Below are 13584 nucleotides of genomic sequence, written 5' to 3' on the forward strand. Positions count from 1 at the left end.
TGTGATTAAAACCACATTGTGGTATTTTACATAATCAGGATTTGACTTTATGAAGCTTTATTTTGCTAAAAAGGAAACTTTTTTTTTCTTCTGCAGTTGTTATCCACAGTTCTATCACCAGATGCTTAAAGCAACATTCTTGTGCTTTGCTGACAAAAACTTATTAATAATGATCCTGATTTTAGAATTCACAATCTCCTGCATTCAGCAGCTACTTACTAAATTACTATTCCTTAGTCCAGGTAAAAATTTCATGAAGAGGCCCCTAAAAAACAGTGTTTCATTTAAGTAAAAAAACTGTTTCTATATAATTGAACATCCCTGTACTTTCATAAAATACATATTTAAAACTTATTTCACAATTATATAGCTAGTTGTTTTTCAAATGACCCGACCTCTTTATTCATCAATATGCCTCTCACTCTTCTCTTCAGCATAAATTACAAAAGGTATCATTTTATAACTTTTGCCAGCACCAAATCCTCTTGGCCCTCTTTCCTCTGTCTTGGAAACTTTCAATGCTTAATGATTCCAACTCTAAAAAACTGATTATAGTTCAAAGCATTTTTACCATGTAGGAACATACTTACTGAACTACTTTTCTACTGGTTTGGAACTCATCAATGTTCATCTTTCTTTTCCTCTTTAAACTTTTTGTTATCTATTGATGGTCATTTAAAAACTTATTAACACTACTAATATGCACTTTTTTGATCTCTTTACTTATGGAATCATTATTTTGCCAATAATGAGAGGGTCTATACTGAAATACAAACTTTGCATTAAATTTATAATTCTGGTTTTTCTTCTAGGTCATCTAGGAGTACAAGTACATCTACTTCTCAGTCTTCAATTAAAGTACTGGAGCTTAACTTCCCGGCCTCCTCTTCACTAATAGGCAGCCCTTCTAGGCCAACTAGTGCTAGAAGTAGCTCTAGTAATGGTAAGAGCAAAAAGAGCAGCAAATAAATATTTTAATCTCTTCTGAAAAGTTGTAAACACAAAACAAAAGTATACTTTAAAATACAAAACGACTCAACACATTTTATCTAGTGGAAAGTGTAAAAACTTAGTGGTAAATGTAAAACCTGTTTTTTTTTTTAAAAAAAGGAACGTTCTCATTTTCTCCATACTGAAGAAAAACATTAACAGCAGATTCTTGATAAGGCACATATTATACCAGCATAGAAAAAATGCTGTATTTCACTGTAATTTTGATGTTCGTAGTGTTAGAAAATAGTTTGCTTCATTATTTCACGAAACTACACTCATTTCTAATGTAACAATCTTTCAAGAAGAAATGTCTAAAAATTTACTGTACTATTATGAGCTTATTACAATGTGAAAATCTCATTTACCCTACAAGACACCAAAATTAGGTTTTCTTTATTCAAAGTAACTTTTTCTCAGACTTTTGGGGAGGAAAATTGTTAAAGGCAGTTTCTTCTTTTGCTGTAATTTTTAACCAAAAAATTGCATCAACCCCCCACACCCCCCCAAAAAAAACCAACTGATAAGAGAAACACTGTATATCAATTTTAATATGCAGCTTAAATTTATAAAAATCACTTCTGACCTTGAAAGAAATCAAACGTATTAAAGATTTGCCAACCAAGTATAAAGAATATAATTTTGAAATTTTCTTGATTTAATAAACAATTTAATGAAAACTAGATAGGACATGATTTGCAATAGAAATTTCATTTAGTTTGAGGTAGACTGCCAAATATAGTAGTTTTTCCAGTTAATACTTTATTATAACATGTGACCAACACTTTGTATTCTTGGAATGGTGTGGAATATTAGAAAACTGGATTTTAAATAAATGTATTAGAATTCATGAATGTAAATATTGTCTCCTTCAAACCTTGGGAAAAAATACTCATTACAACTGTCATTATTTTAGAACTCTTGTTTGTATTTCTTTCTGAAAAGCAGTAGTGGTAGTGAATAGTTCTCCTGATTATTGTTTGTTTTGTTTTAGATATAAGAAAAGGCATAGCAAAGTCCAAAGAATAAAGTGGGCAGAAAAAAACGCTAGGTAATAAAATTTCTGGCTAAACTACTGCTCTAATGTATGAGATCTTAAGACCTAAAAACGGATTAAAGTCACTTTGCTCATCAAAGTTCTTATTCTCAGCCCTATGCTAGTTCAGGAATTACTTAAAACTTGAAATAATATTAAACACTGTTCTATGAAGGCAGAGGTTGTATCTTACTGCCTCTGTAACCTTGGATAGTTACTTCCCTGTTTTCCTCATTTGTACTATAAACACAGAAAGTTACCTACAAGTTTATTGAATTGGATAATATATAAAAAAAAATGCACAGGGCTTGACAAACAGAAATTGCACTAACAACCTCTACTTACCGAGTTGCCACCTGGAGCTTAGCACAGTATTTGTGGAATGGTTTGGTTCTTAGGCCAGCATACAAATCTACATTTAATCCTTAAATAACAGTTCTAACTTCAGTGTACTAATGATAAATGGTAAGACAGGGGATCAACCTATCTCCAAATCTGGACACTTATCCTCATATCCAAAAGTCACGCTTCATCTGCTTATGGAGACCAAGATACGGCAAGATATGATCTTGAGAAAAATTACTGACGATGTCGCTAGGGATTCTTGACAACGTAAATCCCCAGTAATTTTTGCTGTGATGAGCTTGCTTAGGAATTGGTTTGTATACTCTGCTTAACATGGCAAAAACTGCAATTACTTTTGCACCTACCTAACAAATTCAGGCAACATACAGGCTAAGGTACTATTCTCTTACACTGAATGGGGTGTAATAGCCATTCAGACTGATGAGAGATATCTCATTTGGTTTTAACTTGCATTTCTCTAATTAGTGATGTTGAGCATTATTTTATACGCTTCTTGGCCATTTTTACGTCTTCTTTTGAAAAATATCTATTCATGTTTTCTGCTCACTTCTGGATAGGGTTGTTTTGGTTGTTGAATTCCTTGTAAATTCTGGATGAGTCCAATGCCTGATGCATAGTTTGTATATTTTGTCCCATTCTGCAGGTTGTCTGTTCACTCGTGTTATTTCTTTTGCTGTGCAAGAACTTCGTAGGTTACTTAAGTCCCATTTTGTTTTTGTTGTGTTTAAGACACCAGTCTGGCTGTCACCCAAGCTGGAGTGCAGTGGCACAATCAGAGCTCACTGCAGCCTCGAACTCCTGGGCTCAAGCGATCCTCCCGCATAGCTGGGACTATAGGCATGCACCACCACACCCAACTTATTTGTAAATTTTTTGTAGAGATGGAGTCATGCTGTATTGCCCAGGCCAGTCTCAAACTTCTAGCCTCCAGCAATCCTCCTTCAGCCTCAAGTGCTGGGATTACAGGCATGAGTCATTGTACTCAGCCCCTCTTGCTTGCACTTTTGAGGTCTGAATCATGAATGTGCCTACACCAATGTTGGTAGGTTGGCAGGGGGTGAGGGATGAGAAATTATGAAATGTGTTTACAATGTACATCATTTGGGTGATGGTTACACTAGAAGCCCAGACTTCACCACTATACGATATATCCATGTAACAAAAATGTACTTGTAACCCTTAAATTTATATGAATTAAGGAAAAAAAAATTTTTTTACCACCATTATCTATTGCTCTTGAGCAGGGTTTCTTTTCACTGTTCCATTTGCAAAACAAATTTCAGATTTTTCACTAGGCTCTCATCACTGGAGTTTGGTAGACACAAATAATACACACTCAGTACTTAAGGCCTAGACATTTTACTGTTGGCAAGAACTGCAAGACAGAACAAGGAATAAGTCTCTTCTTCCTCTATTATTCTCCCTCACTTAGACCTCTGCAGATACCCAGCTACCCATCCACTTATCTAGTGTCACTGTGACAGTATCTAAAGCCCATTATAATTTACAGCTTTGAGAATCTTAAACTGCGAAGACTCCAATAACATCATAAACCCAGTACTTATGATTCCTATCTCTATCTCCCAAAGAATATACTACCCTATTTTCACAATTTCGGGAGGATCTTTATAATCCAAGTCTCTTTGTTCGTCAGCTGTAGCTGCTGGAATTTATTCTGAGTAAAACCAGGCTCTAGTTCGTCTATTTATTTATTCAGACTCTGAGAAAGGGGTCATCAGAGAAGCATCAAGGCACAGGAGGCAGTAAGGAGAAATGCGGGTCAGATTTAAAAACATGCCTAATGCCCTCTGGACTGAACATCTGCAATACGAGGACAGTTTCCCAATTTTCTTTCCCTAGAAAAAAGCCAGATTTACAATGTGCTTCTCTGCTACTGCTATGTTTTGCTAAAAGGATTCTTTTCTTTTCTGATTTACCCTTGTGTGGAATACAGGCCTTAAGGGCCTTGCAAATATTTAAAGTTAAAAAGCATTTTATGGCTATGCTAGCAATGAGGTAAAAAATAATAATGGAGAAATAAGCAAAATGGGCTCCTATTCAACTTTTATGATCTTATTCCTAAGGCACTTATGCTGGGTGGAAGCCAATGACTGTTCACAAACCACTTTTAATCAAATCAGGCTTTAGAGGAAAATTAAGACATATAATCTACCATTTAAAAATTAAAAAAAAATTGAACAAAAAATGTAATATTTAAACTGATAAATATAGAAGTGTTCAAGAAACATTCGAACATATAATCTTTCAAAAGCTGACGATTTTAATTTAACAGAAAATCAATTTTATAAAATGATCCAAGTGTTCAATGCACAAATTTTCTCTCAAACAGCAGGATAAGATGGACCCAGGAATTCTCATATACCGTAATCGAATGAAGAAACAGTACTTTCAGAGAATTATCTTTAAGTGAAGAAATTCAAATTGTCAGAGTAATATACTGTACATAAACATATACATAAAAGTCTAAAACCAAGCTGTGACAAGGGACCTACAACTGAAACAAAATTTGAGAAAAGCTTAAAAGCATTTGTTTCCTGTAATCTCTACAAATAATTTTAGGAGCAGAGATTTCTGCACTGAACTGTTATGACTAAAACACCCAAAAACTTAATGGCATTCTGTGTAATGGTGCTGATATCCTTGGTGTATTAATTTTTTGACTTATTTCCTTTTTCTTTTTCAAATTCAGCTATCTGATGAAATATATTCAGTAAATTCTGAGGTAAATTTTTTTTAACACTGCTTTCTGAGTGTTCTTTGCTACTTAGTGCATCTTCTTCTGGAACCTCTGTTTTGATATCCTCCCCATAATTGTCCTCTCTTTCATATTCTCCTTGATTTGTATTTAATCGGTATCTTTGCTCATGTCTACTGAAATCACGTGGTCCAGAGTGAGTATATTTTTTGTATTTCTCAACTGACTTCCACGAGTAGTCTGAGCTTGCTGGCGAGGTAGAATGCCTCACAGAACCTGGTTCCCACCTTCTGTAGTGCTCTTTTCTTCCCTCTATATCCTTTTCAAATCTCCTATAACCATAAATCTTGTCCTCTGAATTCCTACAGAAGGATTCTGAGGAATTTCTTCTACTGGAAAAATGTCTTTCTGATTTATATGGCTTTTCTGTTTTGCTACTACCTGCTTGGGTTCTACAGCTATTATAAAAATCTCTTGGATCTTCAGACCTACCTCCAAAATCATCCGGTATTTCAAGTGAAGATGAAGAGAGAGGGCATCTATCTTTCTCTTTTATCTGTGTCTTTTCATACTGTAACCTATCCTGCTTCCCCAGTAGTTTCTCCACTTCTTGTTTATGGTTAAGAAAAGATGCTGAAGTATTAGCTGGAACTGGGTAGCACTCATCTTTCCTATTCTGATCTATCTGACTTGAGGATGCGCTAGATGAATGCCTTCTGGAACTGCGAGAAGACTCTGAACGGTTCCTCTTATGTTTCTTATGCCTTTTGTGACCAGAAGAGGAAGAGGATGATGATGAAGACACTGATTCATCAGCAGAAGAAACACTTGAAGAGGAAGAAGTTGATTTTCTTCTTTTCTTCTTTAGCCTAAAAAAAAACAGTTAACCTGTCATATATGTACAAAAATGTTTCTAAATTATTCATAAAGATGTGGGCCCGATTTGTTTCCTTTCAAGATTTTATAAAAGCTGTGGTTCAGATAAATTATACAATAATCCCGGCTATTACAAGATCTGATTTTACTATTAAGCACTTTTGGGGGAAAAATGCTTGCAGACAGGTATCATTGTAAGCAAATCCATCATTTCTGAAAGACAGACTTTTTTCAATACTACCTTAAAAACTTAAGACTACTGAACACATAAAGGAGAACTCAAGTTTTTTATTTGGCTACCTCTAGTTCATGGTTTCTTCACCTGATTACTGGTATTTTCAGCCAAATAATTCTTTGTTGGGGGTAGGGGTGGGAGCTGACTTGTGCATTACAGAAAGTTTAATAGCATCCCTGACCATTATACACTAGATGCAGTAGCACCCTATCAGTTATGGCAATCAAAAATGTCTCCAGATCTTGTCAAATGTCCCCGGGGGAATAAATCCCTTAGTTCAGAACCACTGCTCTAGTTCTAAAACATTTCTTCCTAAAATATAATTAAAGTAACTTATTCTATATTTTAATTCTAAGATACATTTCTTTTGCAGAATTCTAGCCTTAAATTCCACTTCATCTCTTTAATAGGAAAATACATGGAACACATATTTGCTAAAGATTCTTAACAGTCATTGATTATCACTTGAAATACTTCTATATTTTTATTTACTTTACCTCCAGTATGGCACTTTGGGTTCAATTCAGTAGTTGCCTTAAGTTTAAAAATACTGAATATTATAGTTTACCTCTTCTCTTCTTTTAAGAGCTTACGCAACTTTTCTGCACTTGTTTCTATTTTCTTTGTTTTCTGCTTTTCTTCCTTTTCAGCTTGTTTTTCTCTTAATTCCAAAGATTTCTTTTAGAACCCAGATATCGAAAAAAACCACACGTTAAAAATAGCAGCATATATAAAACCCAGTATTCAAAAGACCACCCCCAGTCAGAAACCCAATTTAGTAAAACCAAATCACCATAGAGCCAGCATTAAACAGTATTTTTTTAACATAAAATTAGTCATACAGATGTTTGGCATTAGTCATTGAAATGGCCAGGACAGCATTGAGGACCATATTGCAGTTGGTATCCCATAAAAAAAGGGGAAGCCATTGCAGTGGTACCCATGACCCAGAGTGCAAGAAAGGTTAAAAAAAAAAATGTACATAAAAATTATTTTAAAATTGAAAATGTAAACAGGACACATTTTACAAATAAAATTCAAATAAAGACATTCCATTAAGGTGAATTGAAGGAGGAATCACCATGTTCAAATACAAACCATTTAAAAAAATAGCACAGCCCAGTTGGATGCATGATTACATAGGAAATCATTTTCCAGTTTGTGGATGGGGATGAGCAGCACCAGATGTCACAGACACAGCAGCAATGGTCCAATTCAGAAGAAAATGCATGAGAAAACATCATCATCAGTATTACAGGAAAAGACAATTTAAAATATGTCTCATAAAGGTTTTTATAATTAACTCAATTATAGTAGCAACAATGGTAATTTAAAACCACCAGGTAAGCTCACTACAAAGACATTTCTCAAAACAACATATCAAATTTAGGTAATAGTTTTCTCATAGCTATTTTACTTTCGATTATGGACAAAACAGGGGCACTACGAAGCAATGTCAAACCCAATTAGGCAGAACTGTACCTAAAAAGAAACTTTTCATAATGCCTTACTTAAGTAATCTAGAAGTTTCCCTTAGAAGAAAATTAAGTTTGGGCATTATTTCAAATTTCACTAAATTTCTAAGAGGAAATAAGGAATCACCTGCATATATTTATGAAGTTTCTGCAAAGCATCCTCTGCATCTTTAAAAGTCTCATCCAAAGTCAAAGCTTTCTTATAGTAACTTTCAGCATTTAAAAACTTTTCTTCTTCTTCTAACCTAAATTTAAAAGAAAGATTTAGCTTTTTTGTAAAAACAACAAAACTATCCAAATATGCATACAGGTCAGAGGCTTATATGAGAGAGCTTACTAGGGAAAAGCCACATTTAGTAAATTATTTTCCAAAATAAAATACCAAAATAATATGCTTTTTACTGTAATTTATTTCAAAGACCACATAAACAGAAATCCATTACTAGTAACTAATGTCCAATATTGGCACATTTTGGCAGTAATACATGAAAACCCATGATAAATGGGTGTCCACTAATTTAGTATAATCTTGAACTGTAGCATGTAATTATACCAGCAGGCTCTTTTTCCTTAGCAGTTTATGAAAAATTATCTATAGAAAATTTTGGAAATCGTTGGAAATACCAACATACACATATATCACAATGAGCCTGTAAATAGCATAATCATTAAATGAAGCTCACAAGTGTGTGTTGTGAAACACCAGAATGAGAAAGTTTGGACACAGAGAAGTCAAAGGACGTTGCAAAGTGCTTTTGGTTCTTAGAAGGAAAAAGAAATTACTGTAAAACAAATACAATGGGATTACTTTTGTGTCAGTAGACTGGATATGGGAAACAAAGGACAAGTCAAAGATGAGCAATTATCTCTGGCTTAGGTAACTGCAAGGTATTGCTATTCACTCAGCTAAAAGACACCAATACAAGGCTATAAGATAACCACATACAAATAGGTACTAGTTGTCTACCTAGTAAGAATGTAAAAAGTTGCTCCAATCATTACATAGAAGTTCCTATGAATTATAAACGAATATTGCAAAATTTAATTAACTTGGAATTTGTGATCACAAACAGGAATGACTATACAAATAGTATAGCCCTTAAACCAAAAAATCTGAGTATATTATCCAGGGAAAGAGTATTTGCCTAATCTCTTGTACTTTTCCATTTATTTATTGAAACCAAGAGTGTTCTATTAAGTGCTTAAGAAACTATTTCCTTATGTTAAGTTCAAAATTTTTTAGTAGTTGGTTGAACATTAGACCTCTACTATTAAACAAAATCTGATACTTACTGTCCTCCTCTCTCTACAAGTGTCTGGCAGAGGTATTTTCTTGCATTTCTGTGAGTTGGACAGTTTTCTAACGCAAGCTCAAAATCTTCTATTGCTTTGTTCAAACTTCCTTTTGTCGCATATCTAGAGACATGAAACAAAATTAGAGGGCTGTATCTCACAAGCTCTTCATAAATCTTGTTTGCATTTACCTGGTAAACATTCCTTAAAATCCAAGTATGATTCACTTACAGTGCTCCACGAGCTACCAAAGCTTCCACGTTTTGTTTGTCTATTTCCAAAGCTTTATTGTATTCATTCATAGCATCCACATGGCGTCCAACTTTAAAATAATCAACTCCAATCTTCACACTAAGACAGACATTTGTAAAGCATCACAAACACTTCAAACACTATCTAAATAAAATGTTAGTGTGAGGAAGTTTTAAAAGCAAATGTCATCAAACTTGGCAAATATTTAGTTTTCAGAATACTCACAATATAACTAAGGAGCATTCTTCTGCCTTTGGACATTTTCACAACAAATATTGGTGAAACCCAGATATCAATATACTAATTCCTTTTGAGAAAACAGAAATGCTAAATAAAACTTATCTGTTAAGTGTAAAACCTGTTAAGTGTAAAATGTAAGACTACTTACATCTATAAAAGAAAAGCTCATGTCAAAAAGGCATCACTTTAATTCATCTCAAATTTGTCTTACTGATGACACAAGCATGCTTGCCTTGCCCTAAGCTTTTAGACTAGATATAATGCAATTGTTGAAAGACAGTCTTCATACCATTTTAAAGCCCAAGACGCAGATTGTTTTTTTCTCAATGCAGAAGCAAAATCATCTTCAGAGAAATTTTTGCTATTAAAGAAAATAAAAATTAAAAAGTTAAACCACAAATATTTTTTAAGTAACTATACTTAATTCTGCTTGACAGGCACTCAACACTGAAAGTATGAATCCCAAGCAAGAAATTTGCATTCTATTTACATACCAAAATCTTTGAACTTTCGAAATGATTATTATTGTTAAACAGTATTTTTCTTGGCTGGGTGCAGTGGCTCACGCCTGTAATCCCAGCACTTTGGGAGGCTGAGGCGGGCAGATCATGAGGTCAGGAGATTGAGACCATCCTGGCTAAGACGGTGAAAGCCTGTCTCTACTAAAAATTAAAAAAAAAAATTAGCCAGGCATGGTGGCGGGCACCTGTAGTCCCAGATACTCGGGAGGCTGAGGGAGGAGAATGGCGTGAACCCGGGAGGCAGAGCTTGCAGTGAGCCAAGATTGTGCCACTGCACTCCAGCTTGGGTGACAGAGCGAGACTCTGTCTCACAAAACAAAAAAAACCAGTATTTTTCTTTAGCATACACACAAAATTCTTATAAAAAGTTTCTGCATCCTTCTCTACTTGTTTACATGGTACACATCTTAATCACTGATAAGACAGTACAGTCCAGAAGATGGGATCACCTGGTTCATTCAACCTTTGGCATATGCCTGCTACTAGGTGGCTTAGGACGGTCAAATATGTCCTTCAGCTATGCAGCTTCTGAGCTTACCACCACTCCCCTCACCACCTAAGAGAATAATATTGATTTACTATACCTTTGTAGGCCTCTCATTAAAGATGGTGGATTAGATTCATCTATTCCTAGTTTTTCTAGAAGGAATTCAACTACTCCTGGATTAACAAATCCTAAGGAACTCTGCATGATATTTTCATAGGACTCCAAAGAATTGCTATTCAGTTCAACACTTCTCCTTAAAAAAAGAAAATACAAACACAAAAATTGTAAAATGACTAATCTGACATTCCATTTCAGACAAATAGTAAAGAATAAAGAAATAGTATCATTTGAGGTTTAAACACTAATACCATTTTTTGCATAAGATGGTGTGGCAATATTATGATATGGTTACCTTTTCCCAAGTCTGAAGTAGTTTAACTGTTATAAAAATAACATGAACACATTTTGCAATAAGAGACATTAAAATTCCCCTTTGTTGTCAAAAGTTTGATAAAATTTGGTATTCCTCAATGCAAGAGACTTTCGTAATGAACTGTTGTTGAAATAATATAAATTACCTGTAGTATAAAGGAAGCTCTTCAGAGCTAATTACACCTAATTTAATACCAGATAGGTGTGGTGGAAGAGAAGAGCTATACAGAGATACTGCCAGCTTTTCATGGTATCTGTCAATATCCTTGATTCCAGCTTAAGAAAAAAAAAAAGAGAACTAAGCTGATTAGTAAGAAAACATAAACTAACATAAAAAATATAAACGTTCCCAAACACTACCCACTTAGACTGTATTTTTTTAAATTAATAAAAACAAAAATTCAACAATCATTACTTTTTTATTAGTATGATGAAACTAATCACCTCGAATGATGTCACCAGTTTGGTAATACGATAAAGGATCCCCATGGTTACTGTGAGATGGCACATCTCTTAAGGGACAAAGAGCCTGTAATGAGAAGTATTTTAAAACACTAGACATTTCAAGCTTTGGTAGGAACAGTGTCTTCTTTTGTCTTCGCTATTTGGTATGAAACAGCTAGTAGCTGAACAACCTAACATAAAAATTTAAATAAGGATTTAGTTAAAAGTAATTTTCGTGTCTAAACACAGTAAAATATGTTTGCTGGTTCAGTTAAAAAACTAAAATCTCATGAAACTTTCCATTAGTTTAGGAACCAAATATGATGGCTTATGACAGTATACTACACGCATCAAAAGCAAACCAAAATTTGTCTAAAAGGTATAAGGATTCTAGTGAAAATGAAATGTGAATTCTCCAAAGTTTTTGTCTGTTATCCAGTCTGTAATACCTTCTGCTTTTCTTCCTTTTTATCCACCTGGATAGATGGCAAATACCCAATCTTTTATCGTGACACATTAGTTCAAATTCAGGACTATCCATCTTGGGCAAAGTATTATTGTAAATATATAAATAACAGAAATTTCTAAATTATCCACATGAAAATATACAATGCCAAATATTAACTAATTAAGAATACATATGTTCAACTACAGAAATAAGTCTGAATACCAATCAACCTCACCATGTCCACTGATACCTCTTTGAGCACTTAAAAAAGGACACTGTGCCTGCCAACCAGAGTTTAAATTTAAAAAAATCCCCAAAACCAGAAATGGAGGGACAAACTGGGTAAGTAACTTTCACTAATTTTTGTTAACGATTTTTCTCCAATTAACATTTAATTTCCAAAAGTATCTTGGCAGGTATACTCGAGCACAACTGCATGCAAACATATAATTCTTGCATTGAGGTGAATTAACAAAAACAGAAGCAATCCAAATAACAAAAATAACTTACTGTGATTTCTAAGTGGGCTATATCTCTCATGATACCACTTCCTAAACAGATCAACACCATGAAAAAACCGAATTCCCGAATAGAACTAATTCTTCCAATCACTATATCACCACGCTCAATATCTCGGAAAAACAGCTCTCTTCGATCCATACTAGGTATCTCCATGAATTGCTCTAAAGGTGGCATGACTGCATAATGATCTAAAAAAAAAAAATTTTAACAAAATCACTAACGATAGTTTTGAGTTCCGTTTCACCTGAAGTACTGTTAAACCGAATGGCAATCTTAAAGGTTTTAAGGCTAAACTCACCTTCACTATCTTCATTAATTTCAGAAGTTGCAGGTGCATCTGATTTCCAGGAAAGTGCAAAAGCAGATCCGCTTTTTTGGAGATGAATTTCTGTATCTCGATGTTGTCAACTCTCTTCTCTTTTCTTAAAAAGAAAAAAAATATGAAAATTCGTTTATCTGCAAAGCCTTTTTACAAACTCTAACCTTCTGCTTAGGGCTTTCATCGGCCATTCCTCTCCATCCCAAGCTCCAGATCATACAACCTCAGAGAAAAAGTTTTAACTAGGCATTCCCTCATTAACCAACCTGGAGGTGGAGAGCGGGGAAACTTAAAAAATGACGCCTCCAACCCAGATACGAAAGCTTAAGGGATTTTAGCTAAGGAATCTGCGCCTCTAGCAAGCAGCGCCATAGAAAAAGTTCAGCCCGCAAACCGCACTGCACACCTCAGGAGCGCCCTCCCTCCACCCAGCCCAAGGCACCAGCCCGCGATCCTCCTGTGCTCACGGCCGCAGCTCCACTTCCTCTAGACGCAGACTCGGGGCTGCGGTAGTGGCTTCCAGAGCTGCGTCCCCTCTCCCATGACGCAGTGGCACCAACGTCGCATTACCTGCCCTGCAACGGTTGCGGGGGCGGCGGGCCCCGAGTTGGCTCGGCGGCCGACCCCAGGAGGCTCCGGAAGTGTGGATTATCCTGCTGTTCGCTCCGGAGTAGAGAGAGCAAAGAAGACCCATGGCAATTTAGCGACTGCCGCAGAAGGTCCCGGTCCATGGCTAGAGACTGCAGGGCCCGGAGGCTGATGGGCTGATGGTCCTCGGTTCCGTGTCCGCTACTTGAGCCGGGTGGTACGGGAAGCAGAAGAAACCGTCTAGAGGCTGCCGGAAGTACACAGAGAGCACAACCAGTTACACCCGGAAGTGTTCTGGGGCGGCGCGGCGGAGCTCAGCCTTGATCTCGCGAAACCGAGCGAGA

General features: G+C 35.5%; 2 protein-coding genes across 2 annotated transcripts in view; one reads left to right on the forward strand and one right to left on the reverse strand.

Annotated features, from left to right (window-relative positions):
* Window positions 1–3243, forward strand: part of CCDC39 (coiled-coil domain 39 molecular ruler complex subunit) — a 58947-nt gene extending 55704 nt beyond the window's left edge. The window contains 1 exon segment of the mRNA XM_017877087.1: window positions 813–3243. Within this exon segment, the coding sequence (XP_017732576.1) occupies window positions 813–969 (157 nt within the window). The 3' untranslated portion in view covers window positions 970–3243.
* A 1407-nt stretch (window positions 3244–4650) lies between these two features.
* On the reverse strand, window positions 4651–13489 carry TTC14 (tetratricopeptide repeat domain 14). The gene is given in 13 exon segments (XM_017877095.1): window positions 4651–5977; window positions 6788–6897; window positions 7822–7939; window positions 8988–9110; window positions 9219–9338; window positions 9769–9840; window positions 10585–10740; window positions 11066–11195; window positions 11364–11448; window positions 12322–12521; window positions 12632–12694; window positions 12697–12755; window positions 13223–13489. Coding segments are annotated over 13 exon segments (2313 nt in total). The 5' UTR covers window positions 13384–13489; the 3' UTR covers window positions 4651–5061.
* Between the last annotated feature and the right edge of the window lie 95 nt (window positions 13490–13584).

Source organism: Rhinopithecus bieti, unplaced genomic scaffold (genome assembly GCF_001698545.2).
Source record: "Rhinopithecus bieti isolate Rb0 unplaced genomic scaffold, ASM169854v2 scaffold_76, whole genome shotgun sequence".
NCBI classification, from domain to species: domain Eukaryota; kingdom Metazoa; phylum Chordata; class Mammalia; order Primates; family Cercopithecidae; genus Rhinopithecus; species Rhinopithecus bieti.